Source organism: Elephas maximus, chromosome 3 (assembly GCF_024166365.1).
Source record: "Elephas maximus indicus isolate mEleMax1 chromosome 3, mEleMax1 primary haplotype, whole genome shotgun sequence".
Classification (NCBI taxonomy): Eukaryota; Metazoa; Chordata; class Mammalia; order Proboscidea; family Elephantidae; genus Elephas; species Elephas maximus.
In genome coordinates, this window is record NC_064821.1 from 67,935,073 (window position 1) to 67,950,091 (window position 15,019).

Consider the following 15,019-nt stretch of genomic DNA (forward strand, 5'->3'; position numbering starts at 1 on the left):
CTCTGTGTCCTGCATCTGCTAAATCCCTTTTGGTGCAAAATCCCTCTTGGTCTTAGTTCTCCTTCCTGGCTGTGCTAAGAGGCACCAGGAGATTTCAAACCCAGAGTTGGGGAAACTGAGGCAGTGAAGCCCTCTGCCCCACCTACCACTATGAATCAGAGGCAAAATCTATAGTCTGGTTAAAAGGCTGTCTTAATCCTGCCCAACTGCAGTGGCTGCAAATCCTTCCTCCCTGTGCAGGGAGGGGGATACAATTTCAGGAGGGAGTGGGCATCAGCTGGAGGGAGAGGGGAATGAGCTGGTGAACCCCCTTAACCCCCAGCTCCTTGGATGAGCAGCTGGAGAACAGGTTTGGTAAGAGATTATTGTTGAGAAGCGAGATACTCCAAGATTTATGGCCCTAATTCTCCCTTAAATTCCCCTCCAAGCCCCCCAGTCCCAGCCTGGTCTCTCTAGGGCCATTCTGTGGCTCCAGGCCAATGTCAACTGTTGCCCATCCATCAACTGTTGCCAGGGAGTTTCCATCCCACCAGGTTCCAAAGGGAGAGGCTCAAATGATACTAGGGGTCTAGATTGATGGGGAGGGGGCATGCCCCTAAAGAGACAGCCAACAGCCCCCTGAACCTTCCCAGGACCTGGGGGCTCACAGACCCCAGGGAAGAAGCTAGGCTGATGGGTGGGGCCCAGGAGGAGGTAGCCTCTCAGCCCTGGCACCACACCAGCCCCACCCTTTCAACAGGCCAGGAGATCTGGGATCCCATAGGCTCTACAGCTCACAGGGTTTGTGACCTTGGGCAGTTGCTGCTCCTCCCTGGACCTCAGCCTCCCCAATGCACAATGCAACAAGTGGCTCAGATATCTCAGGTGTTCCCCCTTCAGTTCAGCCCTCTCAATGGTAAGCCCTGTCCTCTCTCCAGTCTAGGGGGATCACCCAGAATCTAGGCCAGATGGGATGAACCTGTGGCAGCCACAGGGAGGAGTCCCTGAAGCTTCCCAAGTCAGAGCCAAACAGCCAGATTCAAAGTGGTTACCCTCCACCACACAGGCATTTTATAGAAGAGTGAAACAGAGACCCAGAGAGAGGATCTGGGGCTGTCCCAAGCCTGAGCTCTACTGGTGGACTGGACCCCTAGTGTTAACTGAGTCTCCCTGGAGACAGAAAGATCTGGATTAAAATCCCACCTGCTCCAGTAACTTGTTATGTGAATTCCCTCACCTTCTCTGGGCCTCAGTTTCCTCACCTGTAAAATGGGATCATCAGGGAACATAGCATAGTGGCTGAGACCTTCCGTCTGGAGGAGTACACACCTGAATTCAGTTTCTGCCTCCTCTTCCTCTTGGCTCTGCAATCTTGGGCACAAGTTACTGTAACCCTCAGAGCCTCAGACTCCTCATCTGCAAAATGGGGTAATAGTGCCTCCCTCCTAGGACTATTGAATTGAAATGAGAAAATGCATGGAAAGGGCTTGGCACAGTGCCTGACACATAGTAAGCACTTGAACAATGATAACTATCATGACTGTGGTTAGTATTAATATAAATCTAAGTAGCTGGGTGAAGGGGAGCAGGGATTCAGGCCAACCTCATCTTCAGCCAGTTCAGGACCTCCAGGGCCTCTACCCAGGAGGCCCAGCTGAATTCCTCACAGCCCCCCAGCTGGCTTCCCTATTCGTTAGAAGCATCTCATTAGTGAGCCTGGGCGCCTGCCCCTCCACCTGTAATAAGCTTCATTAGTATCTTAGCCCCAAGCTCTGAGCCCAGAGCCTATGCACATGCACACACATGAGGTGGGGGAGCTGCAACAGGCCACCAGCCAGGAGACAGCATCCCCGCCAACCACACCCCCTGCCTGTCATCCACAGGGCCCGTCACCACCCAGCTTGTCACCTGCCTGCCTCGCACCCGCGCCACCTGTCACCCACCCAGCTCATCACCCACCCAGCCCATCACCTGCACCACCTGTCACCCACCCAGCCTGTCACCAGAGCTGCCTGACAGGCATCTGGGTGGGGGACAGGAGATAGGGAAGAGAAGACCAAAGGGGTGTGGAGCTGGGGGCCCCAGAGACCCTGTGGGACCCCCACTTCAGCTCGGCATCCTGCAGCATCGCCATGGCAACCTATCAGCGGCAACCACTTTCCCAAACATCTACGGCCCCCCCCAAGGCCCTGCTCTTGCTGAGCTGAGGCTGAGAAGAGCCTGAGTGACAGCAGAATGGGGCAGAAAGGAGGGGTTCATCAGCTGGGTGGCCTTGGCCATCGTTCCGCCTCTCTGGACTTGGTTACCCCATCTGCAAAATGGAGGGGCTGGAATGGGTGAGGCGCCTGTAGAGCAGTCCATCCCTCTCCAGCCTGGATTGGCAGAGCCAACTGCCAGTTAATCTGTGAGAGTTGGGGGGTGGGACAAAAGGCCAGGGTTTTCTGGGTTCTTCCATACTCCTTTGCCCCTAGTCCAGCCCAGAGAGGCTAAGCCTCTGGCCCAAGATCACACAGCAGAAGGAGAGGAGTGGATTGGAAGGGAAAGGGGCTCTGCAGCAGGACTGCCAGCTGGAGACGCCATACTGGGTGACCCAAGGTGACCAGGGGCTGAATTGGCCCCCACTTCCGAGCTGCATTATTTATAAAACCCAGAGCTCGGGAGCTGAGCAACAGCTGCGGCACTGCCCCTCTGGGGGGCACATGCCACAATGGGATGGAGAAGACAAGGTACCTCCTCAGAGAAGGCCTCTGGGATCCCTGGCCTTCCTCCAGGCTGGCTGGGGCAGGGACTGAGGTGTGAAGGGGCAGCAGCTCTATCCCTCCCCTCTGCCCCCACCCCCTCTCTCCTCCAGGCAGGCAGCGATAGGATTACTTCTGCATGACTGCCTGCTCCACGGGGTTCCAGAGACCCTCCTGCCTGCAGCAATCTTTAAAATTCCTCCAGCCCAACCTCACTCCCTCTCTTCCCGCAGTGAAGGCTCCAGCGTCTACCGCAGTGTGTGCCCGCTGCCCACTGCTGCCGCCACCACCACCACCACCGCCGCCAAGCGGGCTGGGGTTCAGGTCCCTTCTATCTGTGGACAAAGGTGGACCCATTCTTGGGGTGCAGCCCAGTGTCCCTCAGAACCCTCTGAGACAAGGCACTGACCCCTCTCCTCTGGTACCCTGGTGCTGGTTTAGCCCCACAGACCATGGTTGGGGCTGGGGTCAGGCATGGCAGCTGAGTCAAGGCAGATGGGCACCCACATGCAAATACATCCAGTGGGTCTTGGCATGCCTGCCTGTGTCCTCTGCTGTCAGAACCTGGCTGCCCCCACCTCTGTTCTGACCCCCTCTTCGCCCCATACCTCCAATCCCTGCTACCCGTAGGGTAAACAGGCAGCTGGGTCAAGACAGCGCCTGTGGCTCCCCAGGGCACAAAAGGCAGGCAGGAGATCGAGATCGATCCACTGAATTTTTTAAGGCCCTAATGGAACCAGCATCCCAGGACTTGCTGGACTGGGACACAGGCAGATGTCTTGGGGACACCCCCCCCCCCCAGCATTGCAGTTGCTTCCCCTTTCAGGACTTGGGTCAGGGGAAACTCTCTGAGCCTTCCCCCAGCAAGAGAAGAGGCACAAGAGACCCCTGGGAAAGAGACGGCATTGGGGGGCTGTGAGTGATACCCAGAGGCTCCCCCAACCCCCCCAGCCCGAATGCAGGCAGAAGCAGCTCAGCCTCTAAATCACTCCCCTCACGCTGCCCTCTGAGGCGGATTCTGTGCGTCTGTAATTAGGGGGTGGAACAGATGGCGGAGATTCCGTTTAAAATCATGCATCTAGTAAAGTAACCTTCACTGTCGGAACTGACTCCCAGGGAGACCAAGCCCTGCAGCCGGATCTGGGGGTGGGAGGTGGGGGGACATCTCAAGCCAGAACCTTCCCCTTCCTGTTCCCTGAAGCCCCAGGCCCAAAGTCCCTCTCAGGTGAGCCAAAGAGGGGAGGAGGATTTGGCAGGCACCTGGGAAAGTGCAGGCGGGGGGTAACTCCCCCTAGTACTCCCGCCCTCCTACATGCCAGAGCCAGGGCAGGACTAGGTGCTCAGAGTTCTTGGCTGAGAGACCAGGGCGACCAGGTGCCAAGGGGGTCTGCCCCACCCCCAAAGAGGCCCAGAGCCCCCAGGCCCAGGCTGGGATACCAAGGAACCAGGGTCTTGGGTGGGGCAGCTTTGAACCAGATGTCCAGCTTCACTATCCAGGAATGAAAGGCCTGGGGCAGTGAGGGGGTGGAGGTGCCTCCCCAGGCAGGAGAGGCTGTGGGAAGTGGGGGAGGACTGGGCAGCAGGGAAAGAGAGAAAGCACACAAGAGCAAGTAAGTGTGTGTGAAAGGGAAGGGACAGGAACAAGGTGGGTGGGAAGCTGTGGAGAGTGCTGTGGAGAGAGGGTGTGCAGGAATGTGTGATTGGTGGGAGTGACGGCTGCAGAATTGAGGTGGGGTATGGGGGAGCTGGTGGGGTAGCTGTGGGTGCAAGAAAGAGCTGCTCATGAGCTCAGGGGTGAATGGGTCCAGAGCAGTGACAGCGCTAAGGCTGCGTTTGTGTATGATCCTGGTGCCTGCATATGGACAGGTGTAGGCACTGTCCTTGGGCCCTTAGACGGTGGAGGGAAGCACTGGGAACTGGAGCTGAGACTGTGTTTGGGGAGGTATTGGGGCTGTACAGAGAACTGCCTGTTTGAAGAGATGTTGGGATCTATGGGGGACCGTGTGTGTGTGTGTGTGTTCATGTGTGCGCACCCACGTACACACAAGAACTTGGGTAGAAGCTTATTGGGACATTATCTATGTGGAGACATACAAGAACTGAAGCTATATCTATCTGTGAGGTGAATGTGGCTACAGAGGGTGTTGAAGCAGTATGTATACGTGTGTGGGTAGGTTGTATGTTTGGAAAGGTGTAGGGGGCTATATCGGTGTGTTTGAGGAGGTGCTGGGGGAAATCTGGGGCCATTGGGAGAGTGTGTACATATGTGTCTGGAGAGATGTTGGGGCTCTGAGAGTCTGAATATGTGGGATGGTATTATGGCTGTAGCTGGGTCCTGGACGTATCTGGGGAAGTGCCGTTGACATTGTAGAAGGAGCTGATATGTTTGAGGATGTGGTAGGAGGGGGGTGTGTGTGTGTGTGTGTGTGTGTGTGTTGGGGTGTTCAAGATGTACTGGAGGTCATAACAATCTGAGAGTTTTGTGATGTGTCTGGAAAGGTACATGGCTGCACTGCGTGTTGGGCACGCACTGTGTATTTAGGGAGGAGTTGGGGGCTGTGCGTCCTGAAAGGTTACTAGAGCTGTAACCTGGTACCTGTATGGGTCTGGGGAGGCACTGGGGCTAAAAGGGGGCTGTAGGTTTGAGAGTGTAGAAGGAACTCTATGTATGTGTGTGCATTTGGGGAGATGTTAGAAGCCTTAATACCTCTGTATTTGGGAAGAAAAGAATGGGCCTCTGACATAAGGGATGTTCTGGGGACTATAAACTATAGGTGTTGAAAGGTATTAGGACTATAATTGTGTTCTTGGTGTTTGGAGAAGTGTTGCAGATAGGTGTGTAGGTGTGTGATTGTTGTTTGGGAGTGTTGGGGCTGTGTGTGTATGTGGGGGAGTTGGATGTTGGAGAGGCGTTTGAATATGGAGCGGTTGTGTATTTGAGGAGGTACTAGGCGATGTGTGTGTGAGTAGGGTGGTTGTGTCTGTAGCAGTGTTGGAGCTGTGTGTTTTAAGTGAAGTAGTTGTGTGCTTAGGAAGGTATTGGAGCTGTGAGTGTGTATGTGGGTGACTGTATAGAAAGAGGGCTTGGAGCTGTGTGTATATGGAGTGATTGTATAGAAGGAGGGGTTGGAGCTTTGAGTATATATGTTGGTAACTGTATAGAAGGAAGTGCTGGAGCTGTGACTGTGCACGTGGAGTGATTGTATATAAGGAAGTGTTGGAGCTGTGAGTGTGTATGTGGAGTGATTGTATATAAGGAGGGGTTGGAGCTGTAGTTGGGTCCCAGGGCTCAGAAAGATGGTGGGGCTGCAGAGTAGGAATGGGTACCCCTCTGAGGAGATGAAGAGCAGAGCCCAAGCCTTTGTTCAGGGGCCCAACTGGGGGCTGTCCACTGGAGCTCCTCTGCTGGGGTACCGGCACCCCCCCAGGCCCTGCGTGGGGGCAGCGAGACAGCCGGTCCATCTGTCTCAGCCTGTACCCAGGCCTGAGGAGCAGAGCCGCCTCCTCGTTCCCTGGGGGATGGCAGCGGATCCCAGCCCACCCATCTGCCTTCAGATGGTCGAGGCAGGAGCCTCCGTGAAGCTGCCTGAAGGGCATCACTGTGCTTGAAGAGGCACAGTCTGGGGTGGGGGTACTGCGCAGTAAACAGTCCTCATGGAGGAGGCTCCTTTGCAAACCACTGACGCCAGAAGAGAGGAAGAGGGAGGACAGGGGCTGGTAGGTCTGTCCTTGTGCTTCTGTGTGGGTCAGTGCCCAACGGTGAGCCCTGAAGCCCCTATCCATGTGTTCCTGCTGACAGCCTGTTCCAGCTGCACCCTAGCCTTGGAGAACACACCTCCAGCTCAGACAACAAGCTCTCAGACACCCGAGCACACACCCTCACACATGCAGCTGCACCCTCATATATGCACACCCTACACGCTCATACACAAACACCCCATATACCTCTACACATGCACACAACTACACCTCACATGTGCACACTCACATGGAACTCACCCCCATGCCCTTATACCTTCCCATTTGTACACCTCATTATGCATACCCCTATTATGTATCCCCACTCTACAAAACCCTTGCACAGTCACACACACCCACCTCACACACCTGTTACATACACAGGTATTCACACATACATACCCGACAACTACCTATCACACATATTGTTCATACACCCAAACACTCCACATACCTTGGCCTCCCTGTCAACCCCTACCCTGTCTCACATGCTCTTAGTCTCTGCTAGACACACACCTTGACTTGTCATCCCTTATACCTGCATATACGTGCACATGCTTGCACACATGCACCCCCTCACCAACTCTCAGATAGCTCTTTCATACCACCCAGCCCACCAGGCCAGGCCCTCCCTGCATTTTCTCAGGAGGGCTGCCACCAGCTGAGAGGCCTCCTGCCTCCCACCCTGCTAGCTGGGTGGGTGGCTGTGGGAATGGAGGGGGGAGTGAACCAACCCCACCTGTACTCCAGACACCACTGCTCTCTAGAACTCTGCTCTTTACTCCGAGAGAACCCTCTCTCTGCACTGGTGTGACCGCCACTTTTTGTGTGAGGGGGCGAGCATGTGTGACATGTCCATGACAGGGCCTGCTGCGTGTCGCCACCTGTATGAGTAAGGAAGTGTAGGTGCATGTTCACCAGTTATGTTTGTGAGAATCAAGATGAGTGTGAGGGTGGAGGTTTGTACGTACAAAGCGTGTGGCAGGGGCACGTGTAGACAGGTGTAAGTATGGGGAGACATACACCCGGTGAGTGTGACGGGCTATGTTCTGAGAGGCAAGAGGTAAGCACATCTGCACGTAGGGGTCAGGGCCAGAGAGTCACTCTCAGCAACTCCCTCCCCCTACGAACAGGAGAGCAGGGAGGAGGGGTCTCTGAGATGGCTCTCTCTCACTCTGACCTCTTTAGCAGCTGGAAACTGAGCCAAGGGTGGAAGGAATGGAGACTTGGCTGGCCTGGGGGTTTGGGGAGGGAAGCGGGAGAAAACACCTTCCAGATTCTCATCAACTCCCTGTTTGTGGTTTATAGCCTCAAATCTCTCCTCTCTTTCTGTCTGGGTTTCCCCCTTTCTTTATCTCTCCCTGTGTCTCAACATCTCATATCTCTCCTTCTCCCATCTCAGTCACCCTCTCTCCTTGGATCTCCCTGTCTCCAAGTCTCTGCCTCTCTGTTTCACCCTCCCCAGGCCCTTCCATGTTTCTGACTCCTCTCTCTGCCAGCACTTGTCTGTCCATCTCTCCTTGTCCTAATCCATCTGTCTGTCTTTGTCTGCCTGTGTGTGGGTGTCTCTGTCCATCTGTTCTACTACCCATCTGTCTGGCTGTCTGTGTGAGTCCTTCTAAGGGTACTCACTTGCTCCCCAAGGCCTCCTCCCCTAGGTCAGCAAAGGCCTCTCCTGGCTCAGGAGGTGGGGAGGGGGTACAGAGCTGCAGCTTCTGGAAGCTTCAGTAGCAGCTGGGCTGAACTGGGAGTTCGGGGCCAGCCAGCTGCAGAAGCGGCCCCTCCCTTGGGCTCCCAGGCCAAGGACCCCAGAGCAGAGAGAGGAGAAAAAGCAGGGCCTCACTGCAGCTGAGTTTATACATGTGTTTGTGAAGTGGGGAGGCAGTGGCCTCACTTCACCATCCCCCCAAAGCCAGACCCTGCAGGAGAGGAATCTTCAGTGCCCACCTTCCTCATCCCCTCGCCAATGTAAGAGATGCCAGGATTCAGGAAAGAGAGCAGGGGAGAACAGGCCTTGGGGGAAGCAGGGGCTGGGAGCCACAGCTTCCTGTCAGCTGGCCTGGGGGGCCTCCTTCCCCTCCTTTCCAGGCAGTCCCTGGGGATCCCTCCAGCTCTGGTCCCAGCTCCAGGCACAAGGGGCTGCACAAGCAATTCCTGCCAGCTCCCGTAGGAACATAGAGGGAATCACACTAGTGTCCCCCCAACAGTGGAGGCTGATTCTGGATATATGAGGACCCTGGACCCTGTCTAGGCACTGACTATCCTGAGAGACCTAGGTAGACCACTTACCATCGCCAGACAAGCACCTCACACACATACAGTGGGTCCCAACCCTCATTGCCCCTACCCCGCGCCAGCGCCCACTGTCATAACCTGCAACTCAGAGGGCTCAACAGGGAGCCCACCCCCCAGAGACCCACACCCCACCTTGCATTGGTGGCAGGCTCCCACAGTACCCCCAGCACCAAGTCAGCAGCTTGAAACTGCATCCCTCACCACCCTCCCAGGCTTCTCTGCACTCGCACCTCCCTCTCCGAAAATAGCTCACAGTCCAAATCCCATAATGAGTTGGGAAACTGAGGCCCAAGAAGAAGGGATGGGAGGCCATGGTCATCCCTCCTGAGAGCATAGGGAGGGATAAGAGAGGAATGGGGAAAGAAAGGGACACTACGGGGGCAGAATCTGGCTCCTTCCTGACCTGCTATGGGCAAAGTCCACATTGGCTACACCCTCCACTAACGCTGGGCCAGGGCCAGGGGCTGGCTGTCTCCCTTCGAGCTCTCCTTGCCCCTGGCTGGGCCCCCTCCCTCCCTTCTCCCCCTTCTGAGCAGTCCTCCCTGCCCTCTCCCTCCTGCCTCTGGCGCTCTCATCCTCAGCTCTTGGAAGCCTGACTCACTGTTTCCCCTCCTCTCTCCCCTCCCTCCCTCTCTCCAGCAGTGGCGCCTCCCCCTCCCCTGGGGGGGCTCTGGCCACAAGGGTGCCTGCCTGCGCCTCTCCCCAGGCTCCGGCCCCCCTCCGCACCCAGGAGGCCCCCTGCAGCTGTTCCAATTCTCTAACTAAAGCAAGGTGTCACACAAGGAGCCCAGGTCCCAGGCCTGGCCCTGCCAAGAATCTGTGACCCTGGGCAAGAGGCTCCCCTCTCTAGACTTGGTTTCCTCCTCTGTCAAACCAGGAGGGGGAAGCCCAACTGGATGACCTCCCCACCCCCAGTCTCTGTGGACCCTAACGTTCCTGCTTGTATAGCCCAGGTGCCTCCCAAAGCAGGGAACCAACGACCTGTGGGGCGCTGTACCTGCCTCAGGCTCCGCCCCCAGGCCCCAAGAAGAGCTCCAGCCACTTGGGGAAGGCGGAGATGTGACACCGCCCTCAGGGGCAGAAGCAAAGCCAAAAGTCAAATGACCCCTGGAATCCCCCAGTCTCTCCCTTCTCTCTCCTCCTATGGGAGTCTTCCCCTCTCTCTCTTCCCACCTGTCCTCCTCCCTCTTCCCAGAGACATCTGCTTGTCTCTCCTCCAAAAACAAGCCCAGCATTTGATCTTGGGTGAAAGGCCCTCAGTGCCTGCTCTTGTTTCTAGCTGCAGCGGTGCCTGGGTAGGAAGTGGTATATGCTGGGTCTTCTTGCTCCCCGGACCCCACCTCCAGGGACTGTGATCCTGGCTCTTCTCCTTGCCTGTTTGCTTTCTCACCTCTCATCACTGACCTCTGTCTCCATCCTTCCCTCTCTCAACTGCGCATGTGGCAGCCTGAGTCTCTCTTCTCCCCACCCCCTATCTTCCCCCTGCTCTCTCCCTGGGGGAGCCCATCTGCTGGCATTAGCAACAATGTTACCCTTGCTCCCTCCTACTGGTCCCCAGCTCCACCCCATCCTGGCTTCCTGCTCCCCCACTGTGTCCCACGAGGCCCAGGGGACCCAGAGACAGAGCTGGGCTCCATCCCATAACAGTGAGTTTGCTTGACCTCACCCCGCCAGACCAGAAGGGCCTGGGCATCTGGTACAGCAGGCACAGTACCCCCTGGGTCTTGGGTGGCTGGCATGAGATACAGGGCTCTGTATTTCCACCAAAAAAAACAAAAGATGAAGTTGAGGGGGGGGGGCGGAGGCGGGGAGGGGCGGGGTTCCAAAACAGAGGAGAGGTAGGGGGAGCTCAGGTTTGCCTGGAGGAAGCCCCTGTCCAATGGGGAGCCGAGGCACAGAGGAGGAAGTGGTTCAAAGTCAGTGCTCCAGGCTGATTGAAGAACAAGCAATGTCTCTCTGGAGCCCTTGCCAGTCCAGAACAGACCCCCCCAAATGTCTTCTGCCAGGGACAGTCTGCCCCTCAAGCCTCCAGCACACCCACAACAATCAGGTAGAGACCCCATCCCTTAATCTCCTTTAGAATCCATGTCCAATCTCCCTTCAGTACACCCCCACTTAGCTCAGCAAGGGGTTCCAGAATCCTCCTTGCCAAGATCAAATCACACAGAGTGGGGGGAATAAAGCTCCCCAGCTCCCAAGCCCCTTCACCAAAGGCCCCATCAGAGGCTGGGGGGTCATGCAAAACAATCCTGAGATCCTCACACACCAAAACTGAAGAGCTAAGCTGTCCATCCAGAGCACCTGAGGGTGTTGGGGGCTCTCTGCCCCTACGACCTTACTCCAGACCCCCCAGCCCAGTAACCATAATAAACAGCAAGCTCTTTTTCTTTATGACACCAAATTTCTCCAAGCCCAACAGCTCCTTCCATCACTACCTCAGCAATAGATCACATTAAAAACTCACAGAGGGCAACTTAAACACATCACATTTGTTTCTCTCTATATTATTTCAAAAGTAACAGCATTAAAAATGGATTTTACTACAGAAAATAAATATCGGCACGTGGGCCGGGAGCCCAGGCTGGGGGGTGGGAGCCCACCAGAGGAATGTCCCTGAGGGTTTGGGCACAGCTTAAGCACTAACCAGGGAGGTGGCTGAGGGGACAGCTACACCCTGGGGCGTGGGGGGATGCCTGGGGAGGGGGGCAATACCTGTCCACCTGGGCGCCTGCCCCAGTGCCAGACCACAAGAGAGAAAGGAGTCACTGGTTTAGATTGGTGCCCACTGCTCCCCCAAAGTTCATGCCCTCGCTGGTCTTTGCAACCTCTGGAGGGTGGGAGCTCTGGGGCGAGAAGTTCACCAGTCCCTGGAGGTTACTCCAACTATTGACACAGCAGGAGAAAAAAAATGAATTCAACTTACTATCCAGTTTGATTTTCCATTACTATAAAAATAAATATACATCTGCTCAAAGGAAAGAGATGGCAAGCAGCATATACATGCCACCTGGGGAGTCCCTCCACAGCTTACCACCACAACCCAGCCGGGCACCCTCCAGCCAGGAGACGCTGATGGGGGGGGGCGGGGGCGGGCAGACTGGTGTTCTTTCCCTCATAGCCCCAGCTCACTCTGCCACAGACACTGGGCCACAGAGAACAGGAACAAGCCAACAATAGAAACACCCCAAATGCTCCTGGCAGGACTCTGCCCAGGCCTGGGCACATGCTCCTGCCCTGCCAGCAGCAGCAGCAGCGGACAAAATGTGGCCACCCTGACCCGGAGGCAAAGCTTGTCCTCACACCCTGAGCTCTGCCCAGGGAGCTGGGGCCAAGTCCCGCCTGACACCAACTGGTCCGGCGGGAAACGCCTGCCCAGCCAGACGGGCACAGGCCCCCCAAGGGTCCCTCCTCATGCTTAGGGACCCAGACTGGTGCAGCATGGCCCTGCCTCCCAGAGTGACGCCTGGGCCCAAATTCAGCTGGCCCTGCCAGTCAGGCACTGGTGCAGAACCGAGGGCACCAGGCTCAGCCCCTCCCAGCCCAGCTCCAGGGCCCCCAAGCTGGGAAGGAGGGCAGACTCCCCACCCCTCCACATCTGGCCCTGGCCCCCAGGGTCTGCGGTAGAGAATTCCCGCCCCCGCTTCTCTCTCTCTCTCCTCCCTCTCCATGCCCGCTGCCCGCCTCAGGGACAGCCCCAGCTCCCGCCTCCGGCCAGCAAGGCCCACATCCTTCCTCCTTCAGCTGGCCCCTATGCCTGGCAGAAGGCTGAGGGGTCAGGCTGCTGGGAGCCCCCCCAGCTCCCGTCAGTCCTCATCCTCAGCCCTAAAACTCTGGGTTGCTGTCCCTTTTCCTGTCGAACAGGAAACAAGGTTATTTCCTAGACTCAGAGCCAGCCCCCTGCCCCTCTGGCTCTGCCGGGGGACCGGACCCAGCAGGGGAAGGCGGACCCAGGAGGGGAAGGCGTCCTCAGCCAGAAAGCCAGGGATTCAGCAATTCACCCCCAGCTCTGGACCCAAGGGGCTGACAGCTGTCGCTCAGCACCCTCACCCCCTGGGGAAGCAGGGGTCGATTCAATCAGAGCCCTAGAGGAAACGCATTGATAAGGCATTTATTTATTTATTTATGCAAAAGTGAGCCGACTTTGTTCGCCAGGTAACCGGGCACGCGGCCCAACCCCTCCGGCCCTGGCCGCCCCCAAATCCCTCCTCCGCCCCACACCCCCTACGGGTCATTAGGTCCCCGCCCCTCAACTCCCTGAGCACCAGCGGAACCTTGGGATTTGGGGGTTGAAGGGGAGGGGCTCCTCCCTCCGCAATCTCCCCTCTCCCCAGCGCCGATCCTAAAATCCAGCCTTGTTCTCCGCTCCCACGGTCCCCCCTTCATCCCCCCCCCACATTCCCAGCAAGCTGGAGAGCAAATTGCAGTTTTAAATCCAAAGGCGGAGGGAGGGGGAAGGAGGAGGGGGCGCGCGGCAGCGCTGGGCGCGCACCTCGCCCCCGAGCCTGGGGAGCCGCGGGGCGGCCAGGAAACCCGAGAACCCCCCCTCTCTGCCCCCCCTCCCCGACCGCCTCCCCCTCCCCCTCCCCGGCGCTGCCTGCCAGGCTTCGAGCCGAGCCCAGCCGAGCCGCGGGCCCCGGCGGAAACAAAGACCGATCGCACCGCGGGCACCGCAGCCACCGGGTCCGGCGGGCCGGACCGGGGGGCGCGGAGGGGGCGCGGGACCCCCCTGGTGCGCTGCACAAAAGAGCCCGGCCGCTCCGTCCGCAGCGGGGGCTAGTGGGGAGGAGTCACCACTCACCGGAGTGCTGGGCTGCCGGCTCCGTGGGTCCGAGCCAGGCGAGGGGCTTTGGGGGGCGTCTGTCTTCCAGCGGCGGCAGCGACGCGGGCGCTCGGCTGCTGGGGAGAGCAGTCGCGGAGGAGCCCTGAGCCGCCCGCCGTCGCTGACAGCATGGCTCGCGCTTGGGCTCACATTCTCCGCCGCTAACTCCGCTGGACACGGCCCCCGGCTCCCGCGGCGCCCCCCCACCTCGATCACTCCTTCGCTCTCTCTGCGCCCCCCGTCTCCCCCCACCGCGCACACACTCTCCCAGCCCTGGACACCCCCGCCCCCACCCCCCTAATTGCAAACCTGGGAGGGAACGCGCCCCGCGTAGTCCTCCTCCTGCTCCTCCTCCGCCCTCCTCCCTCCCGCTCTCCGGCTGTCTGTCTGTCTTTCCGACTGTCTCTATCTCGCGCTCTCTCTGCCTTTCTCTGCTCTCCAAGCTGGGTGGGAAAAGGAAATGAGGACAGAAAGCAGACGCTGGCTTTGGGTGGTGGTAGCTGGATTCCCTCTCCCTCCCTCCTCCTCCTCCCCTCCCTCCTCCTGCCTTCTGCTCTCTCGGCTGCGAGCGGGGCTGAGCGCAGCCTGGCGGGTGGCTCGCTCTGCCCGCCCGCCCGCCCGCCTGTCTGTCTGTCTGGTCTGCCTCGCTCGCTCGCTCGCTCGCTCCCTCCCTCCGTCTCTCGCCCTCGCCCTGCCTGCCTGCCTGCCTCTCTCCGTCTCCGTCGCCGCCGCCGCTGCCTCTGCGAGCTCGCCTTACCTTCGCGGCTCACCATCCGGAACCCCAGGGGGGAGCGCGCGCGCGGCTCGCCGGGACTTGTAGTCTCCGCCCCGCCGCTCAGCGCGCGAGGCGGGCGGGGCGGCGTGAGCAGCTCCGACGGCGCGGCCGGGCGCCGGCAGGGACCCAGCGCTCCCGGGGACCCTCTGGGGAGCCGCGCCCTAGTCTACACAGGGGCACCGATCCTCCCCACGGATTGGGAATGTTCCCCACGTTCCAAGTCTCCTGCGGGGGCTCTGGCTCCAACGCAGGTTGCGGGCGGGAGCGAAGGGGCGGGGTCTGAGAATGGAATGGGAATCAAATGGGGAATAGGGGAATTAGCCGAAAGGGCTGCGACTTTCTGCGGCGCCCCAATTAAATCGGAGAGGAAGAGGAGAGAGCGGAGGGCACGCTCTCTGAATTTGGGGATGTTCACCCTTTCTGAAAAGGTTTCCTATTGAGTAAAACGTGAGGGTTTATGGCGGGAGGGCTTCTCGGGAAACCTCAAAGCCCGAGCCAGCGCTCCCTCCCCACTCAGTGACCTTCCTCTTGATCTCTGAGCTCAGGGGTTTAACCCCTCCAACGACTAGTTTTCCTAGAAGTCCAAGGGCGGCGAGGGCGCAAAAGCCCTGGCTAATTCACAGTAGCTCCCTTCCCGAATTCAACTGACCATTTACATTGTATCAGAAAGCGGGA

The 15,019-nt window shown here is 58.2% G+C and overlaps 1 protein-coding gene across 1 annotated transcript in view; it reads right to left on the reverse strand.

Annotated features, from left to right (window-relative positions):
- Positions 1 to 15,019, reverse strand: part of LOC126071285 (uncharacterized) — a 53,174-nt gene that overhangs the window by 37,512 nt on the left and 643 nt on the right. The window contains exons 2-5 of the mRNA XM_049875520.1: positions 14,446 to 14,623; positions 14,273 to 14,334; positions 13,879 to 14,012; positions 13,549 to 13,646 (exon numbers count right to left, since the gene is read on the reverse strand). Of these exons, the coding sequence (XP_049731477.1) occupies positions 13,549 to 13,646; positions 13,879 to 14,012; positions 14,273 to 14,334; positions 14,446 to 14,623 (472 nt within the window). The remainder of the gene's footprint in view (positions 1 to 13,548; positions 13,647 to 13,878; positions 14,013 to 14,272; positions 14,335 to 14,445; positions 14,624 to 15,019) is intronic.